The sequence below is a fragment of the Callospermophilus lateralis genome, chromosome 1 (assembly GCF_048772815.1).
Source record: "Callospermophilus lateralis isolate mCalLat2 chromosome 1, mCalLat2.hap1, whole genome shotgun sequence".
NCBI lineage: Eukaryota > Metazoa > Chordata > Mammalia > Rodentia > Sciuridae > Callospermophilus > Callospermophilus lateralis.
Window position 1 is genome coordinate 210,502,869 of NC_135305.1, and position 21,811 is coordinate 210,524,679.

The 21,811-nt window shown below is 62.7% G+C and overlaps 3 protein-coding genes across 5 annotated transcripts in view; 1 reads left to right on the top strand and 2 right to left on the bottom strand.

Moving 5' to 3' along the window:
- The window catches only part of Cpamd8 (C3 and PZP like alpha-2-macroglobulin domain containing 8), a 66,799-nt gene extending 55,853 nt beyond the window's left edge, over nt 1-10,946 (top strand). Inside the window, exons 30-42 of the mRNA XM_077109341.1 lie at nt 1,967-2,132; nt 3,170-3,256; nt 3,362-3,498; nt 3,789-3,944; nt 4,019-4,081; nt 4,791-5,008; nt 6,059-6,146; nt 7,028-7,102; nt 7,693-7,798; nt 7,875-7,985; nt 8,600-8,809; nt 9,510-9,660; nt 10,815-10,946. Coding sequence (XP_076965456.1) covers nt 1,967-2,132; nt 3,170-3,256; nt 3,362-3,498; nt 3,789-3,944; nt 4,019-4,081; nt 4,791-5,008; nt 6,059-6,146; nt 7,028-7,102; nt 7,693-7,798; nt 7,875-7,985; nt 8,600-8,809; nt 9,510-9,660; nt 10,815-10,836 — 1,590 coding nt within the window. The 3' untranslated portion in view covers nt 10,837-10,946. The remainder of the gene's footprint in view (nt 1-1,966; nt 2,133-3,169; nt 3,257-3,361; nt 3,499-3,788; nt 3,945-4,018; nt 4,082-4,790; nt 5,009-6,058; nt 6,147-7,027; nt 7,103-7,692; nt 7,799-7,874; nt 7,986-8,599; nt 8,810-9,509; nt 9,661-10,814) is intronic.
- A 2,090-nt stretch (nt 10,947-13,036) lies between these two features.
- Nucleotides 13,037-14,594, bottom strand: F2rl3 (F2R like thrombin or trypsin receptor 3). Its single transcript, XM_076856942.1, has 2 exons — nt 14,455-14,594; nt 13,037-14,115 (listed from the first exon to the last, which is right to left on the bottom strand). Exons 1-2 carry the CDS (start codon nt 14,558-14,560, stop codon nt 13,037-13,039), a joined length of 1,185 nt encoding a protein of 394 aa, XP_076713057.1. The 5' UTR covers nt 14,561-14,594.
- Nucleotides 14,595-17,994: 3,400 nt separating this feature from the next.
- Nucleotides 17,995-21,811, bottom strand: part of Sin3b (SIN3 transcription regulator family member B) — a 40,792-nt gene continuing 36,975 nt past the window's right edge. For all 3 annotated transcript variants that reach the window (XM_076846564.2, XM_076846554.2, XM_076846544.2), the window contains exons 16-19: nt 21,533-21,625; nt 20,544-20,638; nt 19,927-20,131; nt 17,995-19,811 (exon numbers count right to left, since the gene is read on the bottom strand). In XM_076846564.2, the coding sequence (XP_076702679.1) occupies nt 19,581-19,811; nt 19,927-20,131; nt 20,544-20,638; nt 21,533-21,625 (624 nt within the window). In that variant the 3' untranslated portion in view covers nt 17,995-19,580. The remainder of the gene's footprint in view (nt 19,812-19,926; nt 20,132-20,543; nt 20,639-21,532; nt 21,626-21,811) is intronic.

Sequence of the window (21,811 nt, forward strand, 5' to 3'; positions counted from 1 at the left end):
CTTCCTCTGCCTCTCCAGGTCCTCCCAACCCCATCTTCCCTGATCTTGGGGTTTCCCCAGGGAAAGGGCGAATTCCCCCCAGGGTTGGGGCCCTGAGTCCCTGAGGTGGCGGAGGCAGGACCTGCTGTCCCAGTGCCGGGACCAGAAGGTGCCGGCAGGGCCACCCCACCCCGAGGGCGCTCAGGAGTGGCCTTCTTTGCTTCTCCCAGCCTGTGGTGACTCCGCACGTCCCTTGGCTGTGGCCACGTCACTCCAGCGTGTGCCACCATGGTTGCCTCCTCCGTGTCTTCTCCCCTCCTCCTCCTCCTCCTCCTCCTCCTCCTCCTTCTTCTTTTTAATCTTGGTGACTTCTTTTCATGTTTTATGTGTTCTTCTTTTTAGCTACACGTGACGGTAGAGTGTATTTTAACATATTATACACACACGGGTGTGACTTCCTATTCCTGTGGTTGTATCCATGCGGAGTTTCACTGCCGGGTGTTCACATATGAGCACAGGGAAGTTTGTCTGATCTGTTCCACTTTCTTTCCTACTCCCCTCCCCCTCCCCCTCATTCCCCGCAAGAGTCTCCAGTCCCATCCATTTGCCAGCACATGCCACAGTTTCGTTCTTTTTTATGACTGAATAATATTCCCTCTGTGTGTGTGTGTGTGTGTGTGTGTGTGTGTGTGTGTGTGTGTCTTACATTTTCTTCATCCATTCATCTGCTGAAGGGTACCTAGGCTGGTTCCATAGCTTAGCTATTGTGTATTGACCCACATTAATGTGGCCGTGTCACTATAGTATGCTGATGTAAAGTCTGTCTTCTCCCCTTCTAAGGATACTTATCTTTGGATTTAGGGTCACTTTAGTCCAGGATGACCTCATCTCAAGATTCTTGATGATATTTGCCAAGACTTTTCCAAATAAGATCACACTGGGCCGAGAGGTGGCTCAGTAGTGGTAGAGCACTTGCCTGTGTGAGGTCCTGGGTCCGATCCCCAGCATTGCCCAAAAAAATAGAGGCTACCCAAGTTAGGTTACGTTTACAGGTTCCAGGGGACATATCTCTTGGGGGTAGGGGCACCATCCAACCCACAGCACCTGCACTGGAATCATCTGAGCTTGCCCCCCGCCCCCCAAAAAAAGACCCGGGTCCCTCTGAGCCTGGTTGTGAACACTTGTTTGTAAATAATAGAGTTTCTCAGCTAAAGCAACAGATGGGGCAGCGTGGGTCCTTCCCCACTGGGTGACATTTTCATAGCACCCTTGCCACGTGGCCTGGGGCAGCTCCCATGTCAGCATCTCTGGACTCATGGGTCACACCTGGGCTCTGGCTAGTCTGCCCTGCTCCTCCCCAGATCCTCTCTGGGGAGCTAAATCTCACCCCACGCCTAGAGGCGATTCCCATGCTTTGTCCTGGTCTGAGGATCAAAGGTTTGGGGACGCGTTCTCTCTGTGACCACAGCAGTTAACTAACGCTGCGTTATCTTAACTCCACGGCTTCTACCGCTGGCCGGCAGAGCATCTCTGCTAGTTGGCTGAATTGGTTCCTGCTTTAACCACTCGCTCTTCCCGTGAGTCCACCTTACAGGGAAGCTCCTCTGAACAAGCCTGTCCTTGGTGATGGCTGTGCCCGCGTCTTCCCACAGGTCATGTTCTAGGGCACAGGAGGAGGTCAGCGGGTTTCTCTGCAGAGGCACCTCTTGATTCGAGGCCTGGAGGGTGCAGAGGGCCTGGGCTGGGCGTCTTAAGGCCAGATGTCTTCCTGAAGCCCTGGCCATGCGCGGGTGTGGACAGGGTTGGCCCTGCCTGCTCCCGGGAGGGTCTCTGCATTGACCTGGTGTATCCCTGAGCATCCTGCCCAGACTTCATTTGGAAAAAGGGTCAAAGACAGAGAAGGAAGGCGGTGGGGTCTGACCGCAGGGGCGGCAGGCAGAGTGCAGGCTGCTGCAGCCCGAGCTCCCGGTGTCACCCCACTCTGCAGGAGGAGAGGGCCGCCGTTGCCAAAGCAAGACGCTTCCTGGAGTCCAGGGGGCCCCTGGCTACAGATCCCTACAGCCATGCTCTGACCGCCTACGCGCTGACCCTGCTCCGCAGCCCCGCAGCCCCTGAGGCCCTGCGCAAGCTCCGCAGCCTCGCCATCACACAGGGTAGGTGTTCCCCGGCCACCGCCCCGGAGGCCACCGTGTGGGACAGCCCACTCTGAGCTCTTGAACGCTCGCGTGCAACTCAGGAGGTGTCTTAGCTCACTCTTGATGGCTTTGCGTGTAGAATGGTCCACGCGGGAGCGCACCAGCCGGCCACTCGGTTAGATGCAGTGTTTTGTCCAAGGCTGGGCCTGCCTGAGCGCTTTCTAGGCCTGCGAAATGGGGGATGCTGACCCCAGGGAGGGCAGTGGGGGGTCTTCGACAGGAGATCCCCCAAACTTCTGATGCTGGGCAGGCGGAGGGAGACCCCATTCTCCCCTCCACTGGTGGGTGAGCCCCGGGAAGGAAGCATTTCCATCTTTGGGGTGTTAGTCCCTCCACATGCAAAATGATCACCCGTTGTCTTCAGAGAGCCCTGGTCACCAAGCCCCCACTTGTCCGGATGCCCCCCACCAAGCCCCCTCCCCCACCCCACTCGGTCATCCCACCCTCGGCCGCAGCCGCTGCCCCCCTTCATCAGCCCAGGGATTGCTTTCAGTGGGAATTTTTGTGGGAAAAAGAGTTTAAAATGTAGAATTCTGAAGTCAACAATGGCATCGTCTATGTAAGACCAAATGCTTAGGATCAGGGGTGAGGATGGGAAGTTGGGGGGAGGGCTGGTTTCTCTCCAGGTTTGAGGGCCTTGACACCTTGGTTGCCTGGACCCCAAGTGGACACATCTGGGCTGCAGCAGTACCCAGACTGGAGGCGGCCATTGATGGGTGCTGTCTGCCAGGGCCAGGGGGAGGCAGGCATTGATTAGTGATGTCTGCCAGGGCCAGGGGGAGGCAGGCATTGATTAGTGATGTCTGCCAGGGCACAGGAAAGCCTGGGCTGCTTTGTGTTTGAAAATGTGAGATGGAACCCTGAGACCCTTCCTGTTCCGGCTGGTTGTCCCTCGGCACCTTCCTCCACTGAGGTCTAGTCCCCCAGTATCTCTTGGGGATGTCAGGCTGCGTGCTGGGCGGGGTTGTGGCTCCAGACTAGCTTTGTCCTTGCAGATGGAGTTACCCACTGGAGCCTGACAGGTTCCCGGGGCGTGGACAAGGACGCATTCCTGAGCTTCGGGGATGGGGTCTCTCGGTCAGGTACTGGCTGTCCCAGCCCCCTGTGCCTCCCGCAGCGGCTGCCTCTGGAGCACTGAGACCCGGGTGCCACTGTTGAAAGAGCCCAGCTGGCCTCTCCCCTTGCAGTGGTCTCAGCAGAGGTGGAAATGACCGCCTACGCCCTGCTGACCTACACCCTCCTGGGTGACGTGGCCGCCGCCCTGCCCGCGGTGAAGTGGCTGTCCCAGCAGCGGAATGCCCTTGGGGGCTTCTCTTCCACCCAGGTGAGCCGGGCAGGGCCAGAGGGAGGACTGGGTCTGGGCAGGGTCACTGCAGGGCTGCAGCCTCGGGGATCAGTGGGTAGGAGCCAGGGCCAGGTGTTCCTGGACCCTCTGGGAGTCCAGCCCCTGCCTCCATGGGGACACCTGCCCAACTCTCCTGGGGTCCCCAGGTCCATGGGTCTGTCACCTGGTTGGGTCATCCCATCCCCGTGGGTGCCCTGTCCTTGGCTAGGCCTCCCTGGAAGGTGTGGCCGGCCCGCTGGCTCCCGGGGCTAACAGTGGTCTTTTCCCAGGACACCTGCGTGGCCCTGCAGGCCCTGGCAGAGTACGCCATCTTGTCCTATGCTGGCGGTGTCAACCTCACGGTCTCCCTGGCCTCCACCAACCTGGACTACCAGGAGACCTTCACGCTGCACAGGGCCAACCGGAAGGTTCTGCAGACGGCGGCGGTGCGTGCTCCTGGAGCCAGGTTTGTGTGTCTTGGCAGGGGAGGCGGCAGCCTCACGGGCTCTTCTCTCTCCAGATCCCCAGCCTCCCGACCGGGCTGTTTGTGAGCGCCAGGGGAGACGGCTGCTGCCTCCTGCAGGTGAGGCTTGGCGGGCTCGGGGCTCCCAGCTCGGCCCAGCTCGGGCTGCATGGAGCGGACTTGACACTCCAGAGAAGCTGGCAGCCCATGACGCTGCAGCCACCTGACCAAGACAAGTGGCCACGGGACCCCTCAGAAGGAGCGTCTTTAGCGGTCCCTCAGGAAAACCCATTTGACCCAGTAAATCTGACCACAAGCAGAGCCCAGCCACCCACGGGAGGCCTTGCCCAGGGCACAGGCTATTCCTCCTGAGTGGTCAACAGGGACGCTCAGGGAGTCCGCCTGGCCCTCGACCCTCAGCCCACCACCCAGCACTTCCTGGGATTTGGCCCCAAGCTGGCTGGGGCGGGGAGCCCCAAGTTCTGGCTGGTGGTTGGAAAGCAAGCTGTCTTCCACGGCCCTCGCTGGCCTCGGCCCTCCCAGCCCCCGCCCCCGTGGGAGTGCAGACTCCCCAGTGGACAGGAGGAGAACCCCAATGTGTGGTGAGCCTGGCTCTGCACCCAAAAGAGGCAGCTGGGCCGGCAGCTGAGCCCGCACCCACGTCAGCGGTCCCCAGGCTGAGAGGGAGAGGGGTCACGCTTGCAATTGTCACAGGGTCATTGTCCTAATTTGGGGCATTCCTACCTCCCCCAGCACCCCATTCTCTCCTCCCCCAGGCCACGCCTGTTAGGCAGGGACGGGTCCCTAAGCTTGTCCTTAACACCCCTAGATCGCTGTCACCTACCACGTGCCCGACCCCGTGACCAAGCCTGCCTTCCAGTTGCTGGTGCGCCTAGAGGAGCTCGAGGCTGAGGGGCGCCCGTCCCCTGTGCCCGCCTCCTCGGCTGGGGGCCCGCGGGGTGGGGAGCAGCACCTGGCTGACGATGACGACCCCGCGGCTGACCAGCACCACCAGGAGTACAAGGTGACGCTGGAGGTGTGTGCCAGGTAAGGCCGCGTGCCCTGCCCCGGCTGCCCCGCGGGCGGAGGGCTGCCTGTCCCCAGGGGCCTTCTGGCTCCCGGCTCCCACCAGGCCAGTGCTCAGGGATGTAAGTAAAGGAGATGTTCTGACTGGACACGACAGCCCCCAGGGATGACCAGAGCAGGTCCCCGCCTGACACACCAGCGACGGGGAGCTGGGACCCAGCCACAGTGGACCCTCACCCTCAGAGGTGTAGGTGGCCACCCTGAAGGCCTGGGAGCCCAGAGGTGGGTGCATGGGTGATGTTGCCATGGTACCTGTGAGCCATCGGCGCTGCCCCACACTGCCCCACCTTAACCCTCACATGTCCAAGTCCCTGTCGTAGCAGGTTCTGTCTGGCGAATAGGACCAGGTGGCTTAAGCGCCCAGGCGGTGGGTCCAGCTACATTTTCTGTTCCACTGTGAGACTCGGGATGCAGGCAGGGCAGGGGGTGAAGCTGGACCAGACCCAACAGCCTGGCCCCCAGCCCTGCTGGGGACCCCTTGGTTACTCCCTGAAACATGTTAGGAAGGTCCCACTGTGGGCCACCCAGGTATAGGGCTGCCTCCCCCCACCCCAGGGGCTGTGTGCCCGTGGCCTTCTGTTCTGAACCTCGGCCTCCCCTTCCTTGGCCCCAGCACCTGGCAGGTGACAAGCCCCCAGGGAGCCCAAGCCACTGAAGGAGAGAGTGAGGGCGGGAGCTGGGGAGTGACGTGCCTGGGGTCCCCGGCCGAGCAGGCGTGGTCAGGCATCTGGGCTCTTGCTGCCCCATGAGACACACCCCAAGTCGGGCCCCCAGCTGCTTCCCAGGGTGGGGTGTGGGACAGGCCATGGTCCCCCATGGAGAGACTTGGGTGAGGCCCTTTCCTTGTGGCCATAGCGTCCTGACTATAAAATGGGCTAATAAAGCTGACCGGCCTTACTCTGGCCGGGCCCAAGGCAGACCTCAACAGGACATCAGCCATGGGCTCCAGGGGACAAGGGGGACCATGAATTCCTCCTCAGGTCCCCAGCCCCCTCTCCCCTCTCTTGGAAGGTGGCTGCACACAGGGTCTTCCAACATGGCCGTCCTTGAGGTGCCCCTGCTGTCCGGCTTTCGGGCTGACATGGAGAGCCTGGAGCAGGTGAGGTAGTGCTGCTGGCGGGGGTGGCCAGGGCCGGGCAGGGGCCTGAGCAGGGAGGGGGCAGGGCTGGAGCACCTCAGGTCGCCTTGGCTGGTAGCTCAAGCCGTTTGTACAGTTTTGTGGGTCGTTTTGACTTGTTTTAGTTTATTTTGCTCGTCTGGGCAAAGATGGGTCATCGGCCTCCCGAGGGACGGGTGGAGCAAGGAGGGGGCTCTTCCTGGAGGCAGATCCCCCTGAGACCACCTTTACTATTCTGGATGCCATGGAGGACTGTAGCCGGTGGCGTCATCCTCCAGATAGACCAGCGTCCCAGTGTCAAGTTGCTGTTTTGTAGGGGAAGAAAGGGGTGGGGAGAGGGCTGTCTTGCCTGAGGCACAGCTGAGCTCAGGCTGGGGCTTGGGGAAGAGGAGCAAGAAGTAAGCACTCTGGTCCGAGGAGGTTTGCAGTGTGGGAGTGTAAGGCGGGAAGACGGTCCTGGGGAACCGGGAGAACCGGGTGGGTGACCAGGAGGGTGGCTCAGGGGACTTGGGTTGGGGGTGGTGTTAGTGAAACACTGAAAAGAAGACCCCAGCCGAGGGGGCAGGTTGCGATGTAGGTGAGGCAAGGGGAGGTATCAGGGACCTGGGTGGGTCTAGGGCTGAATTAGAGGAGGCCAAGGGACAGGAGGATGGTGCTCTGGGCAGATGTGCTCAGTCTTGAGTCCCCTCTCCGAAGTTCTGAGGGGCTGTCATGGCCTGGAGAGCTTGACCATCATCCCCAGGTCCAGCCAGGCCCACCTAGACCCTGGCCCATGAGGGTTTGCTGGATGTTCAGGGGAAGAAGTGACCAGTGAGGGGCAGAGGGTCCTCCAGGATGGACCTGACTTCCCTCTTGCTGGACAGCTGCTCCTTGACAGACACATCGGGATGAAGAGGTACGAGGTGGCCGGACGCAGGGTCCTCTTCTACTTTGATGAGGTACGGCCAGCTGGGGTAGCCACGCTCACTGCTGAGGGTAGAGGCTGCTGTGGCTGCCCGCAGCTCGCTGACAGCCCAGAAGCCACACTGGGCGAAGCTGCAGGCAGAGCTGGTGGTGCTGAAGGCTTGGTGCCCAATGGATGGATGGGTCCTGGTGGAAAATCAGGGAGGGGAGCAGCAGAATATTGTTCTTTGATAAAAAGGAGTGAAGCACTGGGAAAGAAACCAGACACCAAGGCCACTCACGGAGGAGTCTGTTGACATGAAATGTCCAGAACAAGAGAACCACAGTGATCCTGATTAGTGGCTGCCAGGGGCTGGGGAAGGGGAACAGGTAGTGACGGCTGATAGGGAGGGTTCCCTCTGGGGGGCAGAAGTGTTCCCGAGAAGAGGCGAGTGTGCAGCATGGTGAACGCACTCAGTGTCACACACACCCGTGCACGCGCACACGCGCACACAAGAGAGGGAGGGGTCTGAAGGCAGCTTCAACCGAGACTTTTCCCCAGGAAGGACCCACGCTTGAGGCATCACAGAGCAGCCCCCTGGGCCGGTGGTCCAGCAGGGCCTGAGCCTGCCTACTGTCCCCGCAGATCCCCAGCCAGTGCCTGACGTGCGTGAAGTTCCAGGCGCTCCGTGAGTACGTCGTGGGCAGGACCTCGGCGCTGCCCGTCTCCGTGTACGACTACTACGAGCCTGGTAGGCCAGCGCCGCCCGCACCCCCAGCCCGGCCCTGCTCCCGGCCTCTCTTAACCCGCCGTCCTCCGCCCCGCAGCCTTCCAGGCCACGCGCTTCTACAACGTCAGCGCGCGCAGCCCACTTGCCCGGGAGCTGTGCGCGGGCCCCGCGTGCAACGAGGTGGAGCGCGCCCCAGCCCAGAGTCGTGGTGAGTCGCGAGGCCACTGTCGCCCCACCCCCACCCCCCGCGTCTTCCTGAGATCGGAGAAAGAAGGGGACGCCAGATGTAGAGGGGACAGCACAGTAGAGCCGTGGAGCACGCGCTGCGCGGCCGCGGAGCAGACGGGGCTGCACTGGGCGGGGCTGCCTGGTGGAGGGGCGTGGTGGGGCGTGGCTTGGGGGTGAGAGCGGAAGCGCGGGGCGGGGCATGAAAGAGCACGGTGGGGGTGGGGGGGGCAGAACCGAGTGGCCGACGCCCACCGAGTGCCTTTGTCACCTCTCTCACCCACAGCCGTAGGTTTTCGTGGCGTAGGGAGGTCGCAGCAAAAGTCTGAGTCGGACTGAGAGTCTCTTAGGACAGTTATTTTAAAATTTCCAAACAGCTTGGGATGGGTTCGGACCGTTTTTAACTTAAGCATTTTTAAAATGTTTAAGTACCAGGCAAATAGGAGCCTGAAACCCCACCGTGTCAGGGCGCGGCCTCCCACCGTCGGTTCCCTTCCACCCTGTGGGAGGAGTGGTCCTGGCCCCAGGCCTGGAAGTCAGTGCGCCAAGGTCTGGGTTGCGTCCACCGTGCCTAGCAGACCCTACCTCGTCCCCCAGGCTGGTCCCCGGGCGAGCTGGGCCCTGCGGTGGCCTCTGAGGAGGGGGCGGCGATTGCACGCTGCGGCTGCGCTCGCGACTGTGGCGCCCACGCGGACCCCGTGTGCGGCTCGGATGGCGTTGTCTACACTAGCGCCTGCCACCTGCAGGAGGCCGCCTGCCGCCGGCGCGCGCACCTGGAACCCGCGCCCCTGGGTCTCTGCGCCCTCGGTGAGGACTCCACTGCAGCCTGGAATTGGGGGCCCCACCTTGTGCCCCAACCTGTTGGCATAGACCTCTTCTTTCTTACCACCTTCCCCCTTTTCTCCAGCCCTGGCCCCTTCATCTTCCTGCTCCCGTCTCCCCTCTCCACTCACGTTTCCTGGTGGCCGCCCCTGCCCTGTCCTTGCCTGCTGCTCACCCACCCTCTGTGCTCCTGGTTAGCTTCCGCCCTCCTGTCTCCCCACACCTCCCTCCTCCTACTTACCCGCGTTTTTGTGCAGCTCTTTCTGGGTCTCCCCCCGCCTCACTCCACCTTGGTGACCAGTCAGCCTCTCCCAGGTTCCTGGGCTCAGGCTCCCTCGCCTCTCCCACCTCTCCTCCCCCCATCTCCATCTTTCTGTCTTTTGGTTCCAGGTGGATGTCCTTGTCCCTTGGCTGGCTGGCTGCCATGCCATCTCTGTTTGCACCTGCTCTCTGTCTTGCTAAGTCTCTCCCACCTTCATTCCACCTTGGAGCCTTTCTGCACTCCTGCCCCATGTCTGCCCCTGGGTGTCCCCTCTTCCCTGGTCTGGGGCCTTCTCCTCCCCCTCTGTCACTCTGGGCTCAGCATGTACCTCCTCCTCTCCCTCACCCTGTGTCCCTCTGAACCGCCAGCAATCCCCTTCCCTTCCTGCAGCACCTGCTGGACCAGGCCCCCCCTCCCTTCCAGAGCAGCAGCCACCAGCCTCTGCGTCCCACTCCTACGGTGATGACCCAGCCCTCCTGGGCCCTGGACACGCACAGCAGGGCAAGAGGCTGAGCGCAGCTGACTTCGAAGCCCTGCGCTGGACCCCCGAGCCTGAGGGGGAGGCAGAGGGCAGGTGAGCACTGGGCCCACTTCCACCGCCCCTGCAGGCAGTAGGGGGACCTCAATTACAGGGCCACCCCACAAGTTTCTGGGGATAATGGAGGGGATCCATCTCCTCTAAACTCCACCTGCTCAACATACATGAGACGCCAGCCCCATGTTCAAAGTGAGGTGGGGGAAGAAGGGCTGGGGGTGGCCGCGAGGCTCCAGGGCTGCAGGCTCAGCTGGGCTGGCTTCCGGCAGAAAACTCCACCCAGGAGAGGCTTAGGTTTGCCTTTCAGAGGCTGCAGTTCAGTGGTAGAGCACTTGCCTAGCACGCCTAAGGAGACTTGTTGTTCCATTTAAGTTTTCATTTATATATATATTTATATTTTTCTGGGGGGGTCCTATACAAGGGACACTGGGACATAATGGGTTTAATATAATTATTGAGAGCGCCATCAGTATTTGTTTATCTCCCCTTCTGTGTCTTCTGTTCAATTAATCAGATATATCTTCTTGAATTTTCATTTTAACTTAGCTTTTGATTTTAGCATTAGGATTTTTTTTGTAGAGCAGAGGTGTCCCTCCGTGGCCGAGCACCTCCCTAGTGTGCCCGAGACCCCTCCCGAGTGTGCCCGAGACCCTGGGTTTGATCACTGGCAGCACACACGAGGGGTGGGGCTGGGGAGCTCTGGGAATCCTAATGCACATCCTCGAGCTTTTCTCCGTCTACTTTGCATTACTATTGGGTTCACTTCACCTAAAACACAGAAAGTCTGAAGTCACTGACATCCATTATATGTTCATTTGTGCTTCCTGACCATCCTTTATACTAATGCACAGTTTTAAACTTTCCCTAAGTGGCTACTTTCCGGTTCGCTCTAGGACCTTAGGGGAGGTGGGGTTTTTCTGTTTGCTTTTGAGGGAGGGGGTTCATAGCTCGAGCTGCGCATGGTAACACACGCCTGTAGGCTCAGGGCCGGGGAGGCTGAGGCAGGAGGATGGCTTGAGCCCAGGAGCTGGAGGCTGGTTTGGCCAACATAGTGAGACCCCATTTCAAAAAAAAAAAAAAAAAATGAGGAAGCGACAGGTGGGAGCCTCCTGGGGGCAGGTGTGGGAAGGGGACAGGGCCATCACCTAGGAGCCTGGCAGCCCCTAGGGAGTGTCTCCTTCTCTCCTGGTCAGCCAGAGCGGTTTCTCTTCCTAACGGCCACCACACTCGAAGCAGGATGGCGCGATCTGCTGCCTGGTCCCTGTCACCCGTGACTCTGCCTGGCGGGGGTCCGCCCCAGACCCTGTGACCCTGCCTCCAGTCTGGTGCACAGAATGACGGAACCTGCCCGCCCTAGGATGGGGAGTCCTGAGCATGGTAGGGGACGGCTGGAGTGGCTGGGGTCCCCGAGCTCCCCGGCCTCCACAGCTGCAGGTGGACGTCCAGGTGCCCACTCCCAGCTCTGGGTGGGGGCCACAGCCTGACATTCTGCTCCTGGGAGAAGGGACATCCAGGGAGGTGATGTGGCCCCCCAGGCTTCTTCTGAGAAGACGCAGCTGACCAGAGGAGGGAGACAGCGTCCCTGTTCCTCGTCTGTGACCCTGAAACTCAACAAGACACCTTTCTCCACAACACAGAGCCCTGGACTCTCTCTGGAGCTCCAGGCCGCTGAGCCTCTAGACCAGGGCCTCGGGCTGTGCCAGGACGATGGCTTCCCTGCACCCTCTGCTCTGGCCCAGGACGTCTTCCAAGTGCAGCCTGGACGGCAGGGGGCCCCGTGGAAGACCACGGCTCCTGGCGAAGGCACTTTGCTCTGCTCCCGGGCTGGGGGACCTGGGGCCTCCACAGCCCATGTCCCCAGCCCCTGGCATTTAGGGGACGGTTCCTCTCCCAGCAGCTCTGGGGGACCCCAGCCCCAGGGTGGAGGCTGCGTGCTCAGAGCTGCCTGCCTTCTGGGACCCTCCGCCGCCCCAGCCCTTGCCTGTCCCATCTTGTTGCTCCTGGTGGCCTTGGGTGCCCGTTCCTGTCCCCCTGGGCCTTTTCAAGATGGTATTTATGTCAGCCAGCATTGCTCTGATTTAAGGGGGTAGCACAGACCCCTCCCTGGCTGAGAGGCTCCAGCCTGGGGGTCCTCACCTCTCAGTGCCGGCTGCTCCTGCCAGCCCTCGAGGGACAGGCCAGCAGACTTCATCCCCAGGCCGAGCCCTGTCCCCCCCACTGTCGGGCCTGTTGATAGAAATAAAAGCTGATTTCCAGACTCACGGGCGTCTTCACCTCCTGCAGGAAGTGGGAGCCTCGGGCACGTACAGCGGGTGAAGCTCTTCACACCCAGGGCCCGGCAGCTGGTCACTCAGAGCACAGTGGCCAGGTGATGGCCAGGGGCCCTGGGCCTGGCCTTCCAGAGTGGGTGTGTGGGGGAGGGTCTTGGGTCTAACGCGTGCCCCAGGATCCTCACAGATGGACGTGCGGTTGGAAGAAATGGTAAAGCTGTGAGGGTCACCCCAGCTCCCCGGTGGGGACGTCTTGGAGCACTTCAGTGCATGGCCTTAGGCGTGCACCTGAGGCCAGCGGCCCAAAGCCGGGATGGCCAGACAGACCCAGTGGGCAGCCCAGCGGTGGACTGACCTGTCCCTGACAGGCACCGTGTGGCCCCTGGTCCTCCCGACAGCTCAGAGCAGGCTGTGGCTGGCAGCCCTAGCCCCGGCCACCAAGCACACGTCCACCCTGCCGTCACCCCACTCTGTCCTGGTGAGGTCAGCATCAGGGAGGAGAGAAGTCAGACCACTGGGCGGGGGGTCTTCGGGAGCCGCGGTGACGGTGGGAGGCTGACCTTGCTGGTGGTGGACTTGGGGAGCAAGGGTGCACCCCACTCTGATGGTTCGGGGAATATCCTCGTCCCCACCTCACAGGTGACCACCTCACCTGGTGACGGCAGTGTCACCCCACAGAGCTGAGCTGGGAAGTTGGCTGGGCCGGGAGTCTGCACTCAGCCTCACCCCGTGTCCCTGGGCCGCTGTAGAAAGGCACCAAGTGGCTTAAAAAACACAGATTTACTGTCTCCGTTCTGGAGGCCGGAACCCAAGCGCAGGGTGTCCGCGAGGCTGGCCCCTCCGGAGGTGTGCGGGCGGCCTGCCCCAGGCCCTCTCCTGCTTCGACGGCCACGTCACTCCAGCCTGCCTCCTTTGTCAAAGGGCTTCTCCCTGGGTCTCTGTGTCCTCTCCCCTTTACGGAAGGTCACCAGCCACTGGGGGAGGCCAGCTCTCCTCCGACGTGGCCTCGTCATAACCGAGGACAGTCACACTGACTATTTCCAAGTGAGGTCATGCTCCGGGGTTTTGGGAAGGACGGGGGTTTGGAGGGACACCCTGCTCTCCCCAAGGTGGCCCCTTCCCCCTTGGCCACCCTCCTGAGGGTGTCAGGGGAGTGAAGAGGAGCGGGTGCCCGACCCGGGGCTGCCCACCTCCCCGGAGGCCTTGGAGGCCGTGGTGGCCCCCGGCGGCTGGCAGCAGAGCCCCTCCCGCACCTTGTCCCTGAACTCCAGGGACACGTAGTAGTAGATGAAGGGGTCCACGCAGCTGTTGAGCGTGCTGAGGGCCAGGCTGGGCACGTAGGCAGCGTAGAGGTCGCCCCAGGCGTCCAGGCTGGGGTTGGAGTAGTGCAGCAGGAGCAGCGCGTTGCTGGGTGCGAAGAAGGCCACGGCCGAGGCCAGCACCAGGGCGGTCAGCCGTAGCGCGTGGCCGTAGCGCTGGCCGCCGGCCGCCAGCGTGCGCAGGGTGGCCCCGTAGCACAGCAGCATGACCAGCAGCGGCAGGAAGCAGCCCAGCAGGGCCAGGCAGGTGAAGGCCGGCCGCCAGTGGGAGGCCTGGGCGTCCAGGGGCAGCGCGTCGTGGCAGAGCACCCGGTCGGAGTGCGCCAGCTGGAAGGTCTGCTGCTGCAGGGTCAGGGGCAGTGCCAGGGCGGCCGCCATGAGCCAGGCGGCCGCGCAGAGCCCGGCGGTCAGACACTGGCCGCGCAGGCTGCGGGCCCGCAGGGGGTGCACCAGAGCCAGGTAGCGGTCCACGCTGATGGCGGCCAGCAGCAGCACAGAGCCGTACATGTGGCCATAGAGGGCAGCCGTGGCCAAGCGGCAGGCGACTTCGCCGAAGGGCCAGCGCTGGCCCCGCAGGCGGTAGGCGAGGTGCGGCGGCAGCACCAGAGCCAGCAGCAGGTCGGCAGCGGCCAGGTTCATGAGCAGCACCGTGGAGGGCAGCCGCGGCACCCGCGTGGCCAGCACCCAGAGCGCCAGGCCATTGGCGGGCAGCCCCACCATCAGGACCAGCCCGTAGAGCGCGGGCACCAGCCTGGTGGGTACCCAGCCCAGCAGCAGCTCCCGGGAGCGCTCTGGGAGCTCCAGCACGTCGCTGTCGTTGGCGTAGGGCTGGCCCGGGAAGCTGCGCAGGTGAGGCTGGTCCGGCTCCGCCTCCCCGGGCCTGGGCAAGGGCCCCAGTGTGCCCTCTGGGGAGAGAGGCCGCGCCGTCAGCCGGGGCTCCCACCTCCCCGACTCCAGGGAGGTAGGGGGCACGGGTGCCCGAGGGGTCCCTCAGCCCGGACCCCCACTGGCCCCTGGGGCCGTGGGTGCCAGAACGTCCCTGCCCCAGCCCCCAGGATCCCCTGGGAGGGCAGGATAAAGCTGGACAATTCTGAACAGTGCCCAGCTTGGCGGGGCCAAGGCCAGCGTAGAGGGTGACCTTGGGCCGATAGTGCCCCCACGATCCCCATCTCCCCCTCGGCTCTGGGGACCCAGCTCCATCTCTGCGGACGCCCGCTCCTCACCCCGGGGGCCTGGTGGCTCACCGTCGCCTCCTTCTGTGCTCCAGCCCTCGTCGTAGATGCCGGGGGTCTGGCTGTTGCCCACCAGGCCCAGCCCCAGCACCAGGGGCCACAGCAGCAGCCCCCGCATGCTCCCGCAGGCTCGGCTCCGGCTCCCAGTGCCGCCTGCCTCCTGGCTTCCTGCCTCGCGCCCACACCCACTGCTTCCAGAGCGCGGAGCCGGCCGCCCCCCAGCCCACGGCCCAGCTGCTCCCGGGAGCCTGTGGGAGGCGTGGGAGTCGTCAGGGCCGGGCTGGGGCACTCCCGGGTGCTGGGCCAGCGAGACGGAGGGGGACCCGGGCCGCAGCCCCCACCCAAGCTGTCCAGCCCAGGAAGCATCTGCGGGCCGAGTGGCTACATCCTGCTGGCCAGTCACGTCCACAGCTCCTGTTTGATGGCAGTCTGGCCTGCCACGTCCCTGCCCCATCAGGGCACTCAGTCCTTCCTGAGGCCACCCCCTATTTCCTGTCTGTGGTGGGAGGACAGGAGCCCAGCCTCCCTGCTGGGTCAGAGGTCAAAAGCAGGTGAGCAACCCCCTCCCCAGAGCACCCCGAGTCCTCTTGGGGGCTGCCCCAGCTTGTCACTGCCTCCCCAGGGCTGTCCCACTCGTCCTCTGCAGGAGCAAGGTGAGGGGCAGCAGGGGAGCCCCCTTGTGAGGGTGGGGTCTGCTGAAAGTGACCGAGGGACCCCAACGAGGTCACCTCTGCCATGGGGGCCCTGGGCCTGGTTCTCAAAGCCCCTCTGCTGCTTCCTGCCCCTCCCTCCGCCTGGGACCCCCAGGTGTGACTCTGGTTGACTTTTGAGGGAGAGGGACTGAGTCACCCTTCCAGGGTCCCCCCCTCCCTTCCAGCCCCCACATCCCCGCTCCTGGCGCTCTGTGGGGACACTATGCACTACCCGATGGGCACCCTCTGTGCACATGGAAAGCAGGCTCAGGGTGGTGACGGCACTCAGCGGTGTCCCTGCCACACAGTGTCCTGCGTGGGGGAGCCCCACACTGGGGTCAGGGCTGGGCCCTGTGGTCAGGGCTGGCCGCTGTGGTGGGGTGCAGGTCTGGCAGCAGGAGGGGCAGCCAGGGCCGGCTGGGGTCCCGGAGGAAGAAGTCAACTGGAGAGGGGGAGGGGTCCGCTCGGCCACTTCCTGCGTCACCGGAGTCCTAATCTAGCCACACATGCAACGGTGGAGGGATCAGCCAGGAAGTGACTCTGCAGAGTCCTGGACAGAGCCAGCCTCTGGGCCTGAGAGGGGACCAGGGCTGAGAGCTCCGGTGGGGACACGGGACTCCGCACCAGCACCCAGTTGTCCCTCAGCCCATGCCTGTGTCTCCTGGCCACGGAGATGGGGGCAGGCGTCCTCCACAAGCAGAACGGGCCGGGTGTGAGCAGCACAGGAACACCCAGGGGGCACCAGGGGGTACGGGGGGGGCGCCCTGTGTCACCGGGCAGGGCGGGAAAGGGGGGTCTGGCAATTATGCATTGAAATGGTGACTCACGCGCCTTGACTCGGTTCCTGTCCAGGAATTAGGCGAGATGCTCACGCTCAGGAAGACATCTGGCCCGCGATGCTCACGGCAGCCCTGGGAAGGGGGGCCGGGATGTGCCCGGCAACAGCCCCTCCATGGGACGACACTGTGACAGCACCAGCGGAGCCCCTGTGAGGACATGTGACATCCCCATTACTGTTGGGCGGTGTCCTGGCACCTCTCCTTGGGGAGAGAGCTGGGGCCTGCTTTTCTCCGACCGGTTCTTTGTACTTTGGAATTTCCTACGTCCTGTGTTACTTGCCATAAAAACTGACATTATTTTTAAAATGCCGACTATCAGCCTTGAAAAGGGAGGATCTGTAACATGGAGGGAACTTGAGGACTGATGCTGAGTGACAGAAGCCACAGAAGGACACACACCCCCACTCCACTCCTGTGAGGTCCCTGGGGTGGCCAAGTTCAGACAGAAAGTAGAGGGGCGGGGCGGACCCGCTGAGGCTTGGCTGGGGACAGTTTTATCGGATAGGAGCACTCGGGAGAATGTGGTGACAGCGCAGGACATTGTGATTGTGCTCAGGGCCCTAATGGCACACTGAAAAATGGTCTCAATGGTGAATTTACATTATATTAATTTATTTATATCGTACATATTTGTATTTTATACATATTTTTTAAAAATATTTTTTGAAACAGAAAATTTGGCAAAGAGACCCAGGCCTTGTCTAGATTTGTTCATCTTCCGGTTCTTCGGGACCCCGGGAAGCCCAGGGACTGTCCCCGAGCACCTCCTCTGCCGCCTCACTGGAGGTGGATGAGTTAGGTGGGCGCCCACAGGCCTGCCCCGCTCCCCTGTCCCTAGTGGGCCTCACCCTGTGGACGAGCACATTAACCCCTGAGCCTGGCCTGAGAACAGGTGCCTGCCCATCCCCTGGGGCCAAACGTCACGCCCGGTGTCACACCGACAGCTCTGGGAGTCGGGGCCTGGGGTCTGGCCCATCCAGCCCTGGACGCCTACCCTTCCTCTCCAGGCCCACAGACCGACCGCCCGCCCCATCTGCTCTGGGTCTCATGGGGCTGTGACCCAGGCGTCCGCAGGGCTGCGTCTTCCTCTGTAGCTGGTGGCAGTTTGGGTCCAGGCGGTGGGTGGTCGGAGCTCTCAGCAACCACAGGACCCCCTCTCCAGACACTGTTGGGCAGCAGATGACCCAGATCACATCACTGTCAGACCCTGTCCACTGGAGGCCGGGGCTTCTCCGAGCATGCCCTCTGGTCCCTGTAGCACTTCTGACTGCTGAGGCCCCAGACACCTAGATGACATGGGCTGGGGACAGGACCACTTCAGCCAGGTCAACCAGCCTGCCCAGCAGCCTGACCCTCTGCCTGTGCAGCCCAGGGTGTGGGCACACCTGGGTCCTGGGAGGGAGGCTGGGGCAGCTCTTGAGAGTGGGTTCTCTTGGGGAAGGGGAGGCCCAGGGACAAGCAGGAGGGGAAGTGGAACCTCAGGGGAAGGTGGCATCGGCCAGGACTGTAAGCAGAGCTGTGGGCAGCAGTTACCCAGAGACAGGTGGGGGGCTGCCCAGGTATGAAGGGGTCGCAGACTGGAAGCCAGGGAGCGGGCGGCGGGTGGAGGGTGGGGCCAGGAGGGAGGCTGGCTCTGTGGGTGCTGATGTGGGGGCCCAGGGGAGGCGACGGCTGGCGGGGCACAGAAAGCCCAAAGCAGACACCACTCAACACTCAGGAGAAGGAGAGGATTCTCATTTCTACTGAATGTGGAAATGGAATTAGGACAGAATGTTCTAGAAAAAATTCCCACGTTGGGGCAGGCAGAGCTGGGGTGGGGTGACCTTGTGAAGGCCAGCACTGCCACTTGAGGGGCTGCTTTAACTCCTCTGGGTTTCAGGAACCAGGTCCCACCCCCTGGGGGGTCTTGGCACTTCCAGACCCTGGGTGGGCTCATGGGGACACTCAGTGGCTCACTAGCTGGGAGGTGTCTGGATTCTCACAGGAAATGACTGACAGAACCTCTTGATTTTACGTCAATATTTAATTTTTAACCTTAATGTGCAAATAAATAGAAATGGAGAACTACATTCAAAACAGCTGCGAAGGAAGGACAAGCCCCAGAACAGGAATTCCTCGGAAACGGAGAGCGCCGCTCCACAGAAGCATGCGGGAGGTGGGACGGCCGCGGGGAGGGGCTCGGGCCTCCGGAGCACCCAGGCCCCCAGTCTCCCCCTGGCCACAGGGGAGGCAGGGAGGGCTGCGGGCTGGGCGGGCCCAGGCGGCCAGCTGCGGGACTGGCTCAGATCCCCTCCTAGGAGACCAGGCTGCGGACAAAGTGCCTGCGAGACACTTGGGACAGGCAATGGCCCCGTGGTGGGCTCATCGGCTCAGAAGTGCCCAGGCCTGGGGTCACAGTTGTTGGGAGCCTCCAGTTCCACAGGAAACTTCTAGAAACATGTCTTTGCTGCCTGGATCCTTGAGTTTGGCACAGCTGTGCTGCAGGAGGCTGAGCTCGGCTGCTCTGGGCCAGCTCCAGCTCCCTCCGATGCTGGGACTGGGCAGGGGGCTGGGGGAAGAGGTCCGAGACGCTGGCCCAGTCCGTCCCGTGGGATCTGGCAGAGAGAGCCTGGGGGCCAGTGAGGGACAGGTCACCTCAGCTCTTCGCAAAGAGAGAAAATGACCCCGGGAACAGCTGAGCTGTCCCGGGGACAGGCAGAGGGCTGCGTGGCTGCTGGGGTGGTGCTGCAGGACAGGGCAGCTAGGGCGGACTCGGCGTCCAGAGACCCCAGCCCTAAGAAGCCGCAGGACTGGGCTGCTGCAGGGTAAGGGCCACTAGGAGAGCGCTAAGGAACAGATGCTCGTGCGCACACATGTACTTCCAGGACCCCCACTGCAGGGCGGGACCAGGTGCCCCAGGGCTCCCAGGGTGGGGACACCACTCTAGAGAGGCACCTGGCCTGAGCCCCTCCCCTCAGGGACAGGGAGTGGCTGCTGGATCAGCAAGGGATCTGGCATCTCTAATCCAGAGAGGGGTCTTCTAGGCACAGACGCCAGCTCCAGGTCTGGACAGTTACGGTGGGAGCCCCAGCGCTGGGCTGGAGGGGCTCTTCCCAAGAATGACCGAGGGTGCCCATCACTGGCTGCGTGACTGACACCCAAACCCTCAGGCAACGTTTCTGGGGAGCTGGGGAAGGGCCTGCTTTACAAGCGGGTCCACCCAGGGCCCAGCTACTTTGGTGTCAGGGTCTTGGGGACACCCAGCCCCTCCCAAGCACAGGCCTTGCATATCTGTCACCTGTGACTTTTCCAAGACACTGGGACTTCAGGGTCAGTGATGGCACGTGCCCACCCAGCAGGGATTTGGCACCTGATGCACAGTGGGGCTCCTTGGCCAGGGTGTCTGCCCACCCCTGGGGGGCAGGGCTGCGCCCAGGGCCCAAGTGCAGAAGGATCAGGTTTGGCACAGGACAGGCCCACACGAGCCAGGGAGCCAGGGGAGGCAGGGCCTTGCTCTGGGGCTGGCTGTCCCGCAGCAGCAGGGCTGGGGACACGAGGCCCCAGCTTGTTCAGGAAAACATCCCAGGGACGGAGGCTGTGGCCGAGGGCACGTCGCTGCTCGGGCTGCTCAGGGCGAGGCTGGGTGGCGGCTGTACTGCACGCGGTAGCGGGTGACGGGCAGGCCGTGCACGTGCACCGTCTCGCAGAGCGTCTTGCAGGGCACCATGTCCTCGTCCTCCTCACCCATGAGCCAGTCCTGTACCAGGCTGGCTGCCTCCACGGTCACATTGTCCTCTAGCCAGCGGCTGTGCCACTCCTCGAAGTGCTGGTGGTGGCGGAGCAGCACCAGGGGCTGTACCTGCAGAGAGGAGGGGCATTAGGGTGGCCCAGGGACCTGGGACAGAGGGCCGGACCCACGGTCCCCGAGGTACAGGAATCAGATGCAGGCACCCGATCACAGAGGGAGTCGGCACCTGCTTGGCCCGGCAGAGGGTCCCGCGGCGGTACATGTAGTCCTCGGAGTTCACGATGAACACCATCTTGTGGGTGCTGAGCTTGAAGCGGCAGTCCACGTCGCACGCGCTCTCCACCCCGATGAGCCGCTTCCAGGAGCTCTTGGCCTCACCGCGCAGCGCCCGCACCTGCTCGCACTGCCAGCGCCGGAATTTCTTGAGGTTCCTGGGAGCAAGAGGAGGTGCCAGGGACGCCCCGGGAAGAGGAGGAGGTTTGCAGGCCGGGGAACTCCTGAGCATCCCAAGAACCTCCTGGGGTGGGGGGTGGGGCGTGTGTATCGAAGCAACCAGAAACCACCAAATCTAAACTCCGCCGAGGCCCATCTCAGAGCCACCCTCTGCCACGGCTGGCCGGACCCTGCCAGTTCCAGAGGCTTCTTCCTCTGGGGCTGGCGCTCAGGGTCTTGGCCCAGCTCCTCTGCTCCCTGGCTGGGGGATGCAGCCCCACAGTCAGTGGGGGCCTCTGAAATGGGCCTCCACCCCCGGCCCCGCTACAGTTCTGCTGGCTCCAGACTCAGCCTCGGGAGGGCAGGGCCGCCCCCCAGGACAAGCCAGCCCTGGGCATGAGCCTCACTCACCTCTGCAGGAACACGGGTTTCAGCAGGAAGCCCTCGGTGGGGGAGCTGGACGCGCCCTCAGTCCCCACGTACTGCTCCACGTAGCGGGCCAAATGCTGAGGACAGGGAGACAGCGTGACTCCTCCAGGCAGGGCCACAGGCCCTTGCTCTGGCCCCAACTCAGGAGCTCAGGGAGACCTCCACCCTCCCTCCCCAAAGCCTAAGGAGGCCAGAAGTCACCAAGGGTCTGATCTGTGACAGAGACCACCACACTGCTGCCTGCAACCAAGGACTTGGCCAGGAGGTGACACTACAATCAGGTCATGTTCAAACTGGGCCTGTGAGCAGTATTCCAGGCATCTATGGCTAAGCCCAGGCTGCATAATAGCCTTCTGGTGGGTGTCACATAAAACCTCACTCGGGGGAATGGGAGGGAGGGGCTCCTCACAGAGAGTGGGGTCCAGGACGAGGAGTGGACAGGAATGGATGTCAGGACACAGACAACAGAAAGAGGAGACCAGACGGGACCTGGGGCTGGGCAACAGCAGGGCTCAGCAGGGTGGCCATGGCCTGTGTGGTCAAGGGACTCCACCCACTCCCCGCCCTGCTCAAGTCAGACCTGAGCTAAGTGAAATCACATTTCCTGGAAACTCCTGAAGGGGGTCTCCACAGTCATGGAAGAGGCCAGGAAGGACCCTCCCTGGGAGCCTTTGCAGGAGTGTGACCCTGCCACCACCTGGACCTGGGCCTCCGGCCTCCAGGATCGTGCAGTGGGCGCTGCAGCTGCCACCTGGAGGTGGGTGTGCCCGGGAGCCCCCGGCCCTGCCTGTCCTGCTGACCTGGACATGTGGGTACAGCAGGGAGGCTGGGCCTGCAAGGAGCCCCTGCTGGAGTGGTGGCCAGCAGCCCCCTGGCCAGTGTGTGCCCAGGAGCCTCGCCACGCTGTCCCTGGATGCTGTCCCCTCCCCTATGCAGCATGCACATGCATGGATTTGGGGCTGGGGCCTCACCTGGACCTCCACAGGGTCCTCTGTCTGGGCCTCTTCAGTGTCCAGTAGCTCGATGGTCATGATCACCTGTCCTTTGCGCTGAAGGAACATCACCTGGGGTGGAGGCGGGGAGACAAAAGCCTAAAGCCACCTAAACAGCCTGGCTGGCCAGGACAAGGTCACGGGACATCGGTCACCTGCTCTGCCACCTTCCAAGGCCCTGATGCTTCCTTGTAGGCTGCGGGCCTCGCAGGCCCTGCACTCACCCTCGCAGGCCAGTGTCTCAGTCTGAGCAGGTGA